This window comes from Perna viridis, chromosome 3 (genome assembly GCF_037379345.1).
Source record: "Perna viridis isolate PV_CMFRI_1.1 ecotype Kerala chromosome 3, ASM3737934v1, whole genome shotgun sequence".
Classification (NCBI taxonomy): Eukaryota; Metazoa; Mollusca; class Bivalvia; order Mytilida; family Mytilidae; genus Perna; species Perna viridis.
The window spans coordinates 8,960,294-8,977,119 of NC_142447.1; the positions used below are offsets into that span (position 1 = coordinate 8,960,294).

Genomic DNA, 16,826 nt, shown 5'->3' on the forward strand with positions numbered 1-16,826 from the left:
AATGATACTTGTAGGTTAGAATGTATGTTGAGAGGTATCAAAAGAATTCAAGGTTCTGATTTAGCTTTAAAGAAAAGACTTCCTGTAACTCTATATATTTTGACAGAGATTTGTAAATTTCTTTTTAAAAAAGGTTTTTGTCTCAGTTTCTAGACTCTATGATGTTAGCACTTCGTCAATTAGTCTTTTTTTGGCTTCTACATTAAACCCCAACAATCAATCAATCTGTTACCAGTGAAATGGATCATGATAACTGAATTTTAATGCACAATATTATTTTTGATACAAATATGTCTTACATGTGTACTATGTTTTGAATTTGAAAATGTCAAAGACTGATCCTTTCAGGCAGGGTGTAAATCTTCATATTTTTGAATCTGAAAGTATCAAACCTGTACAACGTGCATGTATGAAACAATTCATTGAACTTAGAAGTACATCAGCTCTTTTTATAGACTGTAAATGACCACCATTTAGTAGAAACAAGTTTAATGACATTTTCAGAAATGTATTATCTTCATAAGGTATTGATGATTACAAATACAGTGGTCATTCCTTTCGTATAGGGACAGCCACTAATGCAGCAGCTACAGGAATCGAAGATCATTTGATTCAAACTTTAGGTCGATGGTCATCAAACTGTTATAAAAGGTACATTATGACTTCAGTAGATACAATTAAACATGCACAATATCAAATCAATATTTCCATCTGATGTTTATAGTTGACTATAGTAGGTTACAGCACCTACATTTAAATGTACAATTCATATAACCAGTGGAGCAATTTTCTTGGGGCACTCGTTATACTCCTTTTGGCGTTTTCAATTCCATTTTTCTGGAATTATAATCCCCAATTCAGATTGCACAAATGCTTTTATGTTATTAATCTACTGGGCTCCCCCGGGTTATCTTTACTTCCTTACAGTTTTTCAATGGTTAGAAATCAGTTGTTGCATCTGCCGGGCTCACCCAAGTACTGATAAAGTTGTAGGCGTGTCTGCCGGGCTCCCCCAGACACTAAGATTTAGGATGTGGGCATGCCTGCTGGGCTCCCCCGGGTACTAAGATAAGGTAGGCGTGTCTGCCGCCCCCCCCCCCCGACACTAAGATTTAGGATGTAGGCGTGCCTGCTGGACTCACCCAGGAAATAAGATAAGATTGTAGGCGTGTCTGTACTGAGGTTTTACTTAGTTTAAACGTAGTTATTGTAACAGATTAATTAACTTTTGCGTTTGCTAAGATGTTAAAGGTTTTGACTGCATACACTCACCAACTTGTTAACTTGTAAGATACAAATGTACATTAAGACAAGATGTACGTATACATGTATTTACTACATGTAGTGTTTTAAATTCCATGAAACTTACATAAAGGTGTTGTTGCCACAAGCTAAAATGATGGAAAAGATGTGAAGGAAGTTTGATATGTGTTGAACTTACATAAATGGGCACCTTAGGAAGTGTTCTTCCGCTAAGTATGAATGTGGTTTCTCAGTATGGTATAATGCATACAGATGAACAGAATAATTGAATGCTTTTTCATGGTTAGGAGTGCATTTGGGAATGTGTGTAACATATTCTTGAGAGAATATAAATGATAAATTAGTGAAAAACTGTGTGTAAATATTTATTCTTGACAATTTCCCCTTTAGGTGATTTCGACTAAAATTCCTGAGCGACCACCCTTCACAATGAAAAATTCACATCTGGGCAAATGTAACTAAAATAAGATCTATCAACTGTTCCATTCAGTCATTAGAAAAACAATCGAGTCGTTTGGTTGCAATGCCGTTTAAATTGTGGTTAAAAGTGAGTCTGAAGTTCGTACCACGTGACATGTATACTAATAGGATATTTGAATGGAAAGAGTGAATAACCAAAATATGGTCACGAGTGCCGAAGAACGCCTAGATTTAACAAGTGTGCGGAACTTGTTCCCCGCACGAGTCAAATCTTAATTAATGCGTTCTTGGCACGAGCGATCACATTTTGGTTATTCACGATAACGAATTGGTTATCCTATTTATTATATAGATTTCCTGCATTATTCATTGTTATTTTAAACATTAATTGAAAATTTTGTCAGAGGCGGAATTATATTCGTGTTGTGACGTTTTGGCGGGAGAAAGCGCGAGAGTGAAGTTATCGAATTTATTTCACAGTGTGAATTATCAGAAAAAAATACATTTGGAACAATCGGTAAATCACTGCTATCTATATAATAACTTTATTTATTACTTACTTCGTCCTCTATTCTGAAGCAAAGCCAGATGGCACTTACGTCTTTAATTGTCTCCCTGCACATCAAGTCTTCCTTCTTGGCTGTCATAAATTTGCTTAAAGGGGGATGGGCCCTTTGGAAACTCGACACCAACTTACACTCTGTCACAGATGTCCTTTGGCAGTTTCTTTCCGTTTATTTATAGGCATTTTTTCGGTTTGTTGGTATAGCCATAATATGAAATTTTATAATGTTGGAATAGCCAGAATACACCAAATCAAAGACTGAAGACTTCAAAGTCGCTTACCGTCAAATATTCTCTGTCACAGATTTTAGTTTACTTTCAACATCCGAATGGCACGAATGCGATATGCTCTAAAATCGGCTGACTTTCGCTAAAATAGTGGTTCCCTTGATATGATTGCGTACTCTTTTGTAACCGTGATGACGCGAATGTTTTCAATTACCCGGAACCAGATTACATGTATACAACTGGCAATGGCTATATATAGATATCAGAGTCATGATAATATATGTGTGATCTGTATATAGTCCATTGTAACGAGCCCCTCTATTTGAATCGGAAATTGGTTAATATTTACAAAAAAGATAAATGAAAACCGATCATTCCACATGCGTATGATGTTTAAGAGGTACATTTTTATCTCGTATAGGTACATTTTTTATCTCGTATGAAGCTGAAACTACATGTATGATGCTATTGCGGTAAACACGGCACAGATCTAAAGCATTACATGGAGTATAAATTTATAATTATGCAAATCATATGCGATGTTAAGTACTGAAATTACGAGTGTAAGAGGAATCAAGGTTAGCGGTAATCAAAAGAACGTAATCCAGGGACAAAGACCAGACATGGAAAACATTATACACAACAAAGAACATAAAGTAACTAAAATCATACATACAAAGTAACAAAAGCAAATGAGCAACTCAAACTCCACTAAAAACTGGGAGCATGGACCAGGTGCACCGGTAGGGTAAGCGTCTTCTGCTTTTCTAGAAACACCGCCGAGTTGCTCATAAAAAGTCAAGTCCGGGGTACACAAACAAGGAAAGGAAAACTATGACCCGTTGAATAAATCAGTTTTCATGGTGCAGATGGATACACCATACCAATCCACGAGTTCATGATGACGACCATAAAACAAACTCCTGTATTGATGACTTCAAACTTGTAGCAACATAACCCTGTTCCAAAAGCCTATTTGTTAGAGTTCTAGCGCGGTACAAAAAGTGTGCGTAGTTTCGGCAAGCTCTGGCATAACGTATGAGTTGTGATATAAACGCTCCATATGCAGGTGCTGAAGGGATGTTGCCACAGATGAAAGGGAAGTTGACAATTCTGAACGAAAAGTCATCACGCTTGTCGTAAAGTTTGGTCAATAGTTTTCCTTTACCATCGATTTCTAAGTGTAGGTAAAGATATGAGGCTGACTTCACAGTGTCTGTAGTATCCTTTATCTCAAGTTCTTTGTTCTTTGGGGTAGATGCGATGTATCAAATCCCCGAAATTAAGATTTTTTTAAAGATAATACGTCATCTATATAGCGGAATCTGAGATAAAGGATCTAGTCAAACGATATTCTTTCTTTCGGATCAGATCAGCCATAAAGTCAGCCTCATAAGAATGAAGGAATAGGTCAGCAAGTAAAGGAGCACAATTTGTTCCCATTGGAATGCCGACCGTTTGTTGAAAAACACGTCCACCACACTAGACAAATATGTTGTCGATTAAAAATTTCAGCATTTTGTAATCATCTTTCTCTGTATATTTGGAAGATAATTTGGAATTATTTCTTACAAAGTATGAGGAATCTCTACCAAGAACAATATATTTGTATCTAGGTGTACCATCTTCTTAGGATAAACAACGATGTATAATGTTTTTAAGTCGTGATTTTAACTGAGTATGGGGAATAGAAGTACACAGTGTTGAAAAATCATAGGTTTTAATGCTATTATATTCAGATAATAGTCTTGAACTGGTTGTCTCCAAAAGATCTTTCGAATTTTTCAGGATCCACATTGGATTAATACCACTACGGGAGTAACAAGTGTTGTGGTAGGACTGCAGACCCTCTTTGACGGTTGTGAGTATAGAAGTTAAAAGTTTTGAAAGAGGTTTGGTGGTACATTTTGCAGATCCAGCTATGAAACGTTGTTTGCATGGATTCTTGTGGAGTTTAGGAATCCAGTATATAGTCGGTAAATCACAATCATCGTCCTTCGTAGAGAGACCAAAAGAGGATAGTACAGATTTATGGTTTTCCACAATCTCTTCTTTGGAGAGTGTGGTAGCAGTATGGGTCTTATCACTGCTATTATTTTCTACGTCTACCTCTGATAATAAACATTGGATGTAAAACGTTTTGCAGGCAAAAACAATGTTGTTTTGGGCTTTGTCTGCTGGTACGACAACATATTTGTCATGTATAGTAGACAATGTTTTTGCTACATCGGGGTCATTGAAAACTGATGTAGACTTGGCACTCATTGACCTACTTAAAACTTTCATTCGTTTCAAAATTAAAGACCTCACGGCCTTTAACCACTCTGACAGAGAATCTATGTATTCTTGTTCTCGTTTTAACCATTTTTTTGCGTAGTCCTCGACGGCATTCATAAGAACTTTAAAGTTATAATTCCAATTTATGGAGCGTGGTTCACGGTACTTGGAACCTTTAGAAAGGATATTACGCAGAGATTCATTTTCGATGATTGTTAAATCCCCCCATAACGAAGTAACCAGAAGGACCATATTTGAATGGAGAGTTTTTGCAAGAACGGTCGGGTGGTTTAGCCTTGAAGTCCTCAATCTCAAGGTTCTGCAATAGCCTTTTGTAATCAAAAATAATTTTGGATGCAATGGGTGAAGTATAGGAATATGAAATAAGTGGTATTGATTTGTCCTTGAAATATGGGTGAATTTTGTTGGTAACGTTTTCGTGATGGAGGATGTTAGCCAAATTAATTGCATCTATACCTTTGTTGACAAACGGTAGTGGAAGAAATGATCATTTTTCTTCATCTTGACTTTTCACACAAACTGGTTTAAAGAGTCTGTGGAAACCAATATCCAAAATGATGGCAACGAGTCTGTATAATGATGAGGTGGGGTCAGAAACAGGAGTGTCAAGACTTGTTTTGTAATGGTAGTGTAATTGAGAGGTGTAGAATAGAGTTTGGGTCAAATGTGATGAAGTCCAAGAGGTTTTTGTATAAAAGGAAGGAGACCATCTATGGAGACATCATGAAACTTAGGTGACGTATAGTGGCGATGGCCATGACTCCCTTCCCGCCTTGGATTTTTGTCAAATAAATTCATCACATTTATGCTATTGTTATAGAAGTCGCTAACAATATTAGCGACATAAAAATGACGGCCGCTAAGTAGGTACTTACTTGTCATCGATTTAAAGTGCTTTCACTTTCAATGAGAAGTTTATTCATGACCACCATGGCAGCGAGGAAACTCATAGCTACGTATATTTCAATTAAATGATAGACATTTGAAATTTGGTCTCCATAATGCGTGTTTTTCATAATATATAACAAATATTTCGCGGTAGTTTTTTTAGTCTTCGAAAATGAGCTCAATGGGCTTTCGTAAAAAATACAATACAGGTCAAGTTAAATTTTCAAAGTTGGGTCATTTTGAACACGTAGCCATTCCTTTTTTTACCATTACGGTGGGGGAGGGTATCACCTTCATGAGAAAATTGACACGGTCTTTTGTATTCAATGATTTATTAGAACAATATTGTAAACACATTAAAACAGAACAATAAATGCTTTTGAAATCTTCAAGAACTTACATTCAATATTAAGAAATACATTATTTATGACGTTTTTGCTTTTATAAGCTAGAATGTAAACAGAAATCTGAAATTGCAAATAAGAAAGAAGTAAAATTACGAAGATTTCATAATAAAAGTTTTCTTAATTTAGTTAAGTTACGTGCAAGACCTTTTGATAATCAAAGTTCAATGTTTCCGAAACAAGTATAAAAACACTCAAAGCGGGACTCGAGCTATACTCCTGCTGTGGAAAGTTCATTTCAACCCATTGTTATGTAGAAAAAGTTCTGTATTTGGAGTTTTCAGTTTTAGTTGTTTGCATGCAGGTAACCATGTGTCTGAGATTAATTCATAGACTTGACGGTACCAAAATTTCCAGACAATGTTTCAGAAACGGCCTGATTTTACGGAGACTTGAATTTCATTTTTGAGAGACAGACATTTGTATCATTTATTGATACTACGCGCTTTTCGGTATTATACACATACTGATTGCAAGATGAGGGTGGTTTACTAGATACAGTTATAATGGAATCCACTCGTCCGTCCGCACCTTTTGACTTTCAGTATATTAAATTAATTATAATGAAGAATTGTTTACCTACAGGCGCAGTTATGTTATATAAGACTCGTATAGTAGATGGTACAGTTGAACACTAAGCTACACATGAAGTACAATGTAATATTTACTTCTGCGAATCATCTAAATTGTATGTGTATAATACCGCAAAGAGCGGGGTATAAATAAATGATACAAATGTCTGTCTCAATTACTTTACATAATTGTGGAACTCGACTGTAATTTAAAGCATGGGTAACATAAAAAAAAAGTTTGCATTTGTATTAGATAATTATTACAAAACATAGCATAAACACAACATTAGAGCTCAGTTTCATTGTGATCATCGGGAAATATTGGAGATTTGGGGGATTCTGTTGCGGGTAACTGTTCGTGATGCACTTTCATCGATGCTCGCCGAGCCTCTTCAGAATTCGCGGATGATTCCTCTAACCAACGCAAAAAACGGTTATCAAACTGCATATTGCTGTTAGTCAGTCTCATTCTAGCGTCAGAGCACACATTTAACGAATTGTGTACGTCAAGGTTATGCATGCTAAGTGAGGACTGGTGAAATTGTTCTGGTTTTGGTTTGTTCGGTTCTACGTAGTATGTGTTTACAACCGTTGCGATGGCTTCTTGCTCTTCCTCTTCCGGAAATAAGTTCATGTCTGTATTATGCATATTTTCCTGCAGTCTTGGTCTGGTAAGATTGCGTTCGGGACTACTTTGAGGTCTAGTTTTTAAGAAAGTTTTTTGTACATGTAAAGATGGTCCGACAGAACTTTTTGGTCTTTGAGTAGTATTTGTCGATAACCTAGGTTCTATAATAGGTTTTGCTGCGGAAGATGCGCGAGGAACCGGAATAACGGTGTTTGTACCGTTTTTCATTGGCACCCGTCGTATTATGTAGTCATTATCATGATTGGCTGTGATAGATGGTGTGATATAAGTCTCGTGGTTAAGTTTTAACCTTCTTTTGAACAATTGTAAAGACGTGTGAATAGTTGCCTGTCGTTTTGTTGCTTCCGCTCGTCGTTGTCGCGGACTAGGTTTTATCAAACGCCCAGACTTATTACTCGTAGGTATTGCGCTACCTCGAATCTCACAAAATAGTCCAATACTTTCCCTTTCTCTATCTTTCGATTCATTTTCTTCTTGGCTTTTCTGATTTTTCTTTTCTTCCTGGATATGAAATCGCACATTTTTTACTTTTGACTCTTGCTTTAAATCCCCAGGAAGTGCCCAATGACGTTTAGTTGGGTCGTCGAATTCCTGATTTCTACCCGTATCTTTCGCTTCACCGTGTAAAACATAATTCTCTATTGATGGAAATTCTTTACTCCTACTATTGTTTGCCTCACGTATAAACCTTAAATGAGATCTTTTTATTCGCTCTATCTGTCGCTCATTTTTGTCACTTGGTTTTAATATCGTACTTGTTCCTCCTTTTCTCTGTATTTGGTATATCTGAGGTGTCTGAATTTTCACTGGTCTGTTGTTTTCTTTGCCCTGGTCCTCGTTCAACAGTCCTACAATCTGCTTCCGCAATACCTCAGCATTCGGTGACTTAGGTGTTCGAGGTGAATGTAGTGGTTCATGGGCTGAATTCACTACTCGTAGCATCTTTGGAACTAACAAGTACCTGCAATTTAAGGAAATGACTGCCATTTTGTATTCCAAAGACTTTTAAGTCAATGAAAAGTTAATTGAAAACAGAACATACAGAAAATAAAGAATTTCTTTCGTCAACTCAATACAGATGTGTTATGATAATTATCTTTTAATTACACTCATACATGAAAAATGGAGCCTGTTGTCTAAATCACAAAAAGCTAACTCAAAGACATATCTTGTATCTTCCTTTTTATCGTATTTTGGTCAAGTATTAAATCTAACAAACCTCGCAGAGTCTTTAAGATGGTACATCTTGAATTTAAAATCCGCCATTTTGAAATATTAGTATAAGTTGATTCTTAAATGCAATCAATTAACAGTCTCAATATCCAAAATTCAATTATAAAAGAAAAATATTACGGTAATATTTATTTTGAAAGGAATATGGGTATATATATGACAAGCATTAAATTCTTTCTTTAGAGCTTCAATTCGGGCCGTAATTATACACGAGTTAAATGATCTGGAAATGGCAAACACGGAATAAATATAATATGTACATTGCAATTATAAACATCGGCTTCAAAGGTATTTAATTTTTTTCACTTTTTTCTGCCGAATGCAAATTGATTCGATCACATTTTTATTATTCATATTTTTGTATCCGGAACCTGGATCAGCCATTGACAGGATTATAGTCATAAATGATTGCATGTGCATCTCGTACAGAAACAACTATTCCGATGTAAATCTCATGTTCACAAGACAATTATTTAAGAGATGCCGTTTACTCTGTTAGAAGTTTGTACTTGACTTACAAACATCATGCATACTAAATTCTAGCTGCGATCATAAATATTACGAAAATTAGGCCTTAATCACACGGATACACCAGATAAAAAGTTGCGATTATTAGCATTTGATGCAAATAAATCACTATCTTAAATACTTAAATATCGAAAAATAACTACCCATAAGAACACTCGAAAAAAATAGATATAGAGCAGTTTATAAGTCCATAGGTATTGAACTTTGGTCCACAGAGAAGTAGAACAAACAATTATTATAGGTTTAAACGACTCACAAAATGTGCAGCGTTTATTTTAAACCTTGTCCGGAACAAAGTAAAATCATGAGGACGAATGAGGGAGTAGTACCATGTAAATCACACATTAGGGCATGACCAGTGGAGGGGCTTTGGCAGTTTTTGTAAATAAATATCTTGGTCTGAAAATATTTTATAAGGTTTGAGGGCATAAGGTTATGAACATTGCCTAAAATATAAACTTTGTTGAAATAACATGTAATTTGTTCATAACACGATTAAATATATAAAAAAAAGACCAGAAAATGACCAAGAAATTTTGGTAAACTTCAAGCAATTCCATTGTCATATGAATGCAAGAATTTTCAGAAGTCTTTATGTTTTCCCATTTGTGAAAGATTAAAGTCTCCAAATTCGCAATTGAATTTTTCAAACCTTTATGGTGTTTTCGGTTGTAGTTTAGGCCAATGGGGCCCTTTATTGTCCCTTCTCTTTTCTGGTTAGTAATTTGTTTTTGAAAATAAGTGCGGTGTCCCGACCAAAACCGCCAGCACATGCACCTGCCTCTGAATCAAATGGCCGTCTGCTAAGCGATTAGAAAAGTGAGCAAATTCAAAGTATTAATTCAGCAGTTTTACTTCATTTCAAGGATTTTTTTAAACTGTAATTGCACTTTAAAGATAGAAATTTTAGAGAAAAAAAAATAGTTTGCTTACCTTTTTGTTATGTAACATCAAAACTAATATAAAAAAAAATGTTATTACTCAGTTTTAGTTATCTATTCTGTACATTACCATGATTACTGCGAAGCAAAAAACCTCTCTTTTTGAAGAAATTCTGACTTTAGGAACTTACTGATTACATGTAGCAAGGAAATCTATTATGAATGTACAGATCTGTATATCCATTAAATATTCTGGATAATTTCTGGTTTCCGTGATTGTTTCCGTGAGATTAAGGGGTCACTTGAGGATATAATTCCTAAATGCACGAAAATAGAAACAAGTCAATATATTAAACACGCCTCTGATTTCTTCATTCAGATAAGGTAAGTAATTTTCGTTCAATGAATTGGGCAGACACAAATAAAAATGAAATGGTCTCGCAGTTCGCGATAAAAATTGAACTCATTAGTGTATAACAAGGTCACGTGGGGTTGGTTTGATTATTTGAGAATTATACAGACTCATTAAGGGACGATGTGTTTACTTATTCATGAATGATTATATTAACATTAGCTTCTTGTGATGCAACAATAGTGCAGTATGAAATGTAACTACAATGTAGATTGATTTTAGATTAAATTATTGTAGTCAGTCAGATCTACCTTTTGCGTGTAGCTTGATCATATGTGGCTCGGTAACAGTTTTTTTGTGAAATGCTTGGAAACTGCGTATACGGATTAAAATTGATATTCAAAATTTAAAACTGAACGGTCGAAAAAAAAACAGAGACATAAAAGATACGAAAACATATATTGAGTTTCGAGTGAAGCTCATGAAAAACATGTACATAGATATAATTGTTAAAATTTTGTTTTCATATAGTTTCTTAAATAAAAGAAATGTATAATTCACAAGATTTTGAGGGAAAACCAAGCATCTTTTGATAGGTCTTAAATGCAATAAATCACAGAATTCATTACATGTTCGAAGTATGTTCACAATCTCTTGTACAAAATACTGTTCAGACACAGTAGAGGTATGGGCTGATGATCGCTGTTCAGATGTGCAAAACACCGACAATCCACACGATGCAAATTTCAAACTGAGCAGAAAACGTACCAATTCTTATTAGCACGATACACCGGTACGTTTCCTTGCAAGAAACATACAAATTCTTCCAAAGACTTCTGTGTGCTTATCAAATACTTGGAATGAGGTTAGGTAACAGATAAATGTTTAGTTGACAAAAAGAAAATATTGCATAATACATAAAGGCTATCATATCACTGTGAACCAACCAAACTACTGCCTGTTCATAACCACTGATTTATCGCCTCTTAATATTATAAATCGATCTACGAGTTTATACTCACGTTTATTTCAGTTGTAAGACAGCAGATATACAAATATTCAGTGAGTAGTCACGCTCATTATGAAAAGCTATGTCACAACTAAAAGCTCCAAAGACTTATGATAAAAATTGATTGAATTGAGACATTATTCGCAATCGTAAAAGTCATCTACCATATTTAACTACATGAAACAACCATGAATAGATTTCAAATAGGGGTATATAAAAACGTATATTCTATCTACTGGTTGTATCGAGACAAACATGTGTACTGTCAATTTAGAAAGAGATTGTATCTACTGAGGTATTGTGGTTAAATCAAAAGGCCGATCTCCCCATTGTGTTTTAATTCCAAAATGAAGACCTTCAAATAATAGTCGAGAACTTCTATTTACTCATGTTTCGATATTCGATATAAAATGTACGACAGTCTTTGGCGATTTTTTCTACTTTAATTAAAACTTATGAAAACGTTGTAAAAGAATACGTTTTAAGGTTAACATTTGATTCATTGATTTATTTAATTTACAAAGAAATAAATAGACCAAAGATCAAAAGATGACAAGAAAATTATGTGTATGCCCGTCCGAATTCTTATTAAGCTGCCCTACTTCTTTCTAAATTCTTTCGTCTATTTATCTCTTTCTTGGATTTATATTGGAATGCAGAGATGTGTGGGAACGCTCACCAGTAAGCATTTTATGCGTGATCAAGATACAGCTACAGAGCACATTTTGACAATCAGCAAGAGTCGATAAGAGCGACGTGGGGTCGAAATGTCAATGAGACAGCATTTTGTTTTTGTGTTACCAAAGGTACAAGAATTTGGCATAATCTAATTTGGTCATAGTTTTCCTTTCCTCGTTTGTCTACACCGGACTTGACATTTTATGAGCAACTCGGTGGATGTTTCTAGAAAAGCAGAGGACGTTTACCCTACCGATGCACCTGGTCCATTCTCCCAGTTTTTAGTGGAGTCCGAGTTGCTCATTTACTTTTGTTACTTTGTATGTATAATTTTAGTTACTTTATGTTCTTTGTTGTGTATGTCTGTTTTCCATGTCTGGTCTTTGTCCCTGGATTACATTCTTTTGATTTCTCTGCTTTTCTAGAAACACCCGCCGAGTTGCTCATAAAAAGTAAAGTCCGGGGTAGACAAACCAGGAAAGGAAAACTATGAACCGTTGAATAAATCAGTTTTCATGGTGCTGATGGATACACCATAACGATCCACGAGTTCATGATGACGACCATAAAACTTCTGTAGTGATGACTTCAATCTTGTAGCAACATAACCCTGTTCCAGAAGCCTGTAAGTCTGCGTAGTTTCGACAAGCTTCGTAGAAACACCAACAATTTTGAAACACTTTACTGAGGGAATACACAGATTAACGAACTTTCATTACAAAGAAACAGAACTCGAATGACATAAACGCTTCGTAAATCTTGAATCTTCATAATGTGTTTTAAATTTTAAAACGAGGTCTAATGAGCTCGTAACCCATTTTTTTTTTACATATTATATTAATATTTAATCATGTATTTTGAAGAACAAAACAGACCATAACAAAATTCGGAGTCCATGAAGAATACACTCATAGGAATTTACTGTCTCGCAATGGGTCATCAAAATAGAAATACACGTACCCATTAAAGATATACATGCACCTTCGAAAAAGGTTTTACCTAACGATGTCCTATTAAGAATCTACCGTCTACGGTGGCTCAAAATAGAAATACACGTACCCATTAAGGCTATGGATGTACATTCAATAACCAAAATGAAGAAATACTACATAATAACCCCTAAAACTTACCAGTAAATTTCAAGAGTTGATTACTACATTCCTACAACTAATAAATGAATTACGGTCCAAACAAATGACGAATCCAACCTTGATGGCCAAGTCTGCTTTATCTTCACGACAATTGATACATTTTGGCATGCGCTACGTTATGTAGATCTGGTGCGATAATTTATTATGTCTTACTATGCACCGTCAAATAATTGTTTGTTTTAACTATGTATATACCAATTCCATTCATTAGGCCTGATAGAAGTTGGATTTAACTAATCTCTTTTCAAAGTTCTGTTATGGGATTTCAAATGCGCACCCATTTAAAGTCCTTTTTATTTATCTTACAATTTTATCCTTTGTAAACTTTAAAAATATAACTGTATAAATTGACTTTTAATTGTGTGCATTTGTCCATAAACGGATAATAAAAGTCCATTCAATTCATACTGCTGTGTACAATAGGGGTTTTAATTCCAATGATATATCCGCCAAATTCATAATTATTCAAGGCGCAGTCGCGATAGATAGACTTGGCTTGGCTGTCAATGGATATTTACTTGGACAACAAAACTACATATTGCATACTTTTTTCGTAAAATTATGACTAAAAGCTATAAATACGCAAAAAAAAACTTGAAGATAAATATATACATGGATAGATAGTTGATGACGCACGTATGTTAATGACAAATACATATCAACACCATAGGCAATGTGGTTCAAGTGCATTTTTGATTCAAAAAAGTGTCAATTTTCCATTGGACACTAATCTAGTAGATATATATTGAATGAATAAAGGAAAATTCGCAAGCTGACATTCTTTGTGACTTTTCTCCAGGGGATGACTTGGACCCCTGTGACTGTATAACCGTGCAAATGGAAACATCAGAAGGATTATAGACATGTGAACATACAAGACAAGTGATGTATAGTTATAATTAGTATATTCTTCATTACATACACGTTTTAATGGGTAATTATCAATAATAAGCTCTCATTACTCTACAGTGACTGAATCTTGAAACTTAAAAAATAATGACCCCCTTTTTTCATCTTTACGAAACGAAGTTATATAGTTAGTGACCAGACCCCTCTCATCCAGGTTGAGTCTCTTTGTTTTGAATTGCACTAGTAATGCCGCTCTTTTTTTTCTGTTCTCTTAATGTAAAAGCAATTTCTTTTTCAGCGTAAAATGTCTAAGGACAGCGCGCAGGGCCGATTCCAGACAATTTGAAAAGGAGGTGTGCCAGCCGACGTTCCTCAGAAAAAGGGGAGCTACTAGGACATTATTAGCCATTTTTTCTCAATTTTATATATGAAAATGACAAGTTTTCCAATAAAAAAGGGGTGCCAGCCGACGTTCCTCAGAAAAAGGGGAGCTACTAGGACATTATTAGCCATTTTTTCTCAATTTTATATATGAAAATGACAAGTTTTCCAATAAAAAAGGGGTGCCAACCCCCTGCATCCCCTTCTGGATCCGCCACTGGTGTAGATTATGAATTCCATCACCGCCGTACCTGGGCTTTATTAACCGATTTGTCATTCTGTAGAGAAACTACACAGAGCAAGTCAAGTGTGCCAGTAGCCTAGTTTGAAGAATTTTCCAGGGTCACCAGAAAACCGACATCTTATGTTGATGAATATGAATAACTTTGTATAATTTTATGCAGTTTAGACCGAACACTTTTGTCGTCTGAATGCTCATTTAACATTTCATATTCATCCTTTATTAATCTTCTATTTTTTTTTAATTAATAAAAATTAAAAAATAAATAAAAGTCTGATTAACAAAATATAGATATGGAATGTTATATGCGTTGTTTTTTTTTTTTTTTTTTTTTTTTTTGTTTTTTGTTTTTTTGATTCAACACTTCTATTAAAGTATTTCCATTATCTTTCTTTTATTTGAACCAAAAACAAAAACAAAAAATAGAATAAGAAATTCTAAAGGTAAGTTTGTCTAAATATTTTTTGAAAAAATAGGCTAAGGGCAGATAATTGTGGTCTCGTACCTGCAGTAGCCCAAATATACAAGCGTAGTCTCGCTTCATGCATAAATTATCAGTAACAAAACGTGATTTTCACATAGCTATGTATGTACTTAATTTCGTGAAAAAAAAAACTAATCATGGTTAATCAAAAAACAATTCCGTTTGTGGTATATATATATATGCAAGTATATTCAAGTAAGTAAGGTTCAGCGCTGATATATATTTTTCCGACGCAGGGGGGGGGGGTATTTCATTTAGTATCACCAAATATTTTTATTGCGTTATATATTTTCCCATTTTTATAAAAAAAAAAAATTCAGTGAAAATAATATATAAAGTGTGTGAATATATTTATATTGTAAATGAAAAGAAAAAAATAATTTATTCAGGTGAAATTACAAAACATTTTTCATCACAATTAATGCATGATATGTCTTGCAAAAAGACTTTAATTTTATATCTATCCAAAATAAAAAAAACTCCAGGATTTGTTTTATATCATTAAATGATTAACCATACATTTACGATGGGTGCCAATTTAACTATATACAGGTGTCGTTTGACCAAGTGCCATTTTAACCAGGTGCCATTTTAACTTCACAGCTGCCATTTTGACCAAGTGCCATTTTAAACAAATGCCATTATGACTAGAATTCATGCTACCTTTTTGTAAAAAAATTGACAAAAGATAAGTGGCAAATAATAGCCTGAAACCCCTTTCTTTATACAAATTTTTTTATCGTAACCACTGCCCTTTTTATCCACCAGGGCCTGCATGAAATATCTGAAGACAGCTCATCCAGTTGGTACTCAGCTCAGCATTCCTCTTTATATTTTTTATTATATGATTGATGACTATTTATAATCTCGCAGGGTTTTCATTTCTAGCTAAGCATCGGATGTTTTTTTTAAGCTTCTATAAATGAATAGGCAATTTGAATACATCGACACTGAACAACAAGAGTATAGGCGTGAACTATTTTTCAATTGGATCGTGGTTAATACAAACCAACATATTTAGTTCGCAGTTAAAGTTTTTTTATGGGTTTGATTATTGGCGTAAAATATGAAATCAAATTTTATATATTAGAAATACCTATAAAGTGGACCTAACTATCTGCATTTGAACTTTAGTGGGATATGCCAATGGGACTATTTTCTGCGGTTGAGTACGATAATTGCGGATGCTATCAGGCTTTACAAATCTAAAGGCTCTGGCGACTGCTATATCAATTCCGATCTTCGATCTAAATTGATAAAAACCATAGAACATGACAAACCCACAATGGACTTTGCCATTTTATTTCATATTATTTATGTATCATTGGATAATTTCGTAATAAAATTTTTGACACTATTGTGTTTATGCACGTACTTCTAATGCATTTCAAATCATTTATTGAAACTGAGATTGAAAACTTTTGAAATGAAATTTTGAATGCCTTCATAGAGTAAGATATTAGTTTGCATACTGATATGATTAATTAACTAATTTTGGACCCTGGCTTAGGGCCCGATTTGTAAATATCTGGATCTGACATTTATAACTCTGTCAACTTTAATTGTATAAATCAATTCAGTTACATAGAAACAGAATGATGTTAAAAAAAACCAATTCTCCTTCTTTGGGGTTAGGTAGTCTCACTAACTTTAAATTTCTAGGATCCATTTATGAACAATTTTGAAGTATTTATAAAATATTTGTAAGCAACTTGGCTTATGTGGTTAAAACATACAAGCAAAGAGTTTTGCA

The 16,826-nt window shown here is 34.4% G+C and overlaps 1 protein-coding gene across 5 annotated transcripts; it reads right to left on the reverse strand.

Moving 5' to 3' along the window:
* Positions 1-5,976: 5,976 nt before the first annotated feature.
* On the reverse strand, positions 5,977-13,427 carry LOC148620919 (uncharacterized). Of its 5 annotated transcripts, none has more exons than XM_088574800.1 (3): positions 13,098-13,427; positions 10,120-10,245; positions 5,977-8,247 (listed from the first exon to the last, which is right to left on the reverse strand). In XM_088574800.1, exons 2-3 carry the CDS (start codon positions 10,170-10,172, stop codon positions 6,924-6,926), a joined length of 1,377 nt encoding a protein of 458 aa, XP_088430926.1. In that variant the 5' UTR covers positions 10,173-10,245; positions 13,098-13,427; the 3' UTR covers positions 5,977-6,923. The 5 variants fall into 5 exon arrangements, with proteins under 5 accessions (XP_088430926.1, XP_088430927.1, XP_088430929.1 ...); XM_088574801.1 differs by lacking the exon at positions 13,098-13,427 and adding an exon at positions 11,303-13,030; XM_088574803.1 differs by lacking the exon at positions 10,120-10,245 and having other exon boundaries at positions 13,098-13,423.
* Between the last annotated feature and the right edge of the window lie 3,399 nt (positions 13,428-16,826).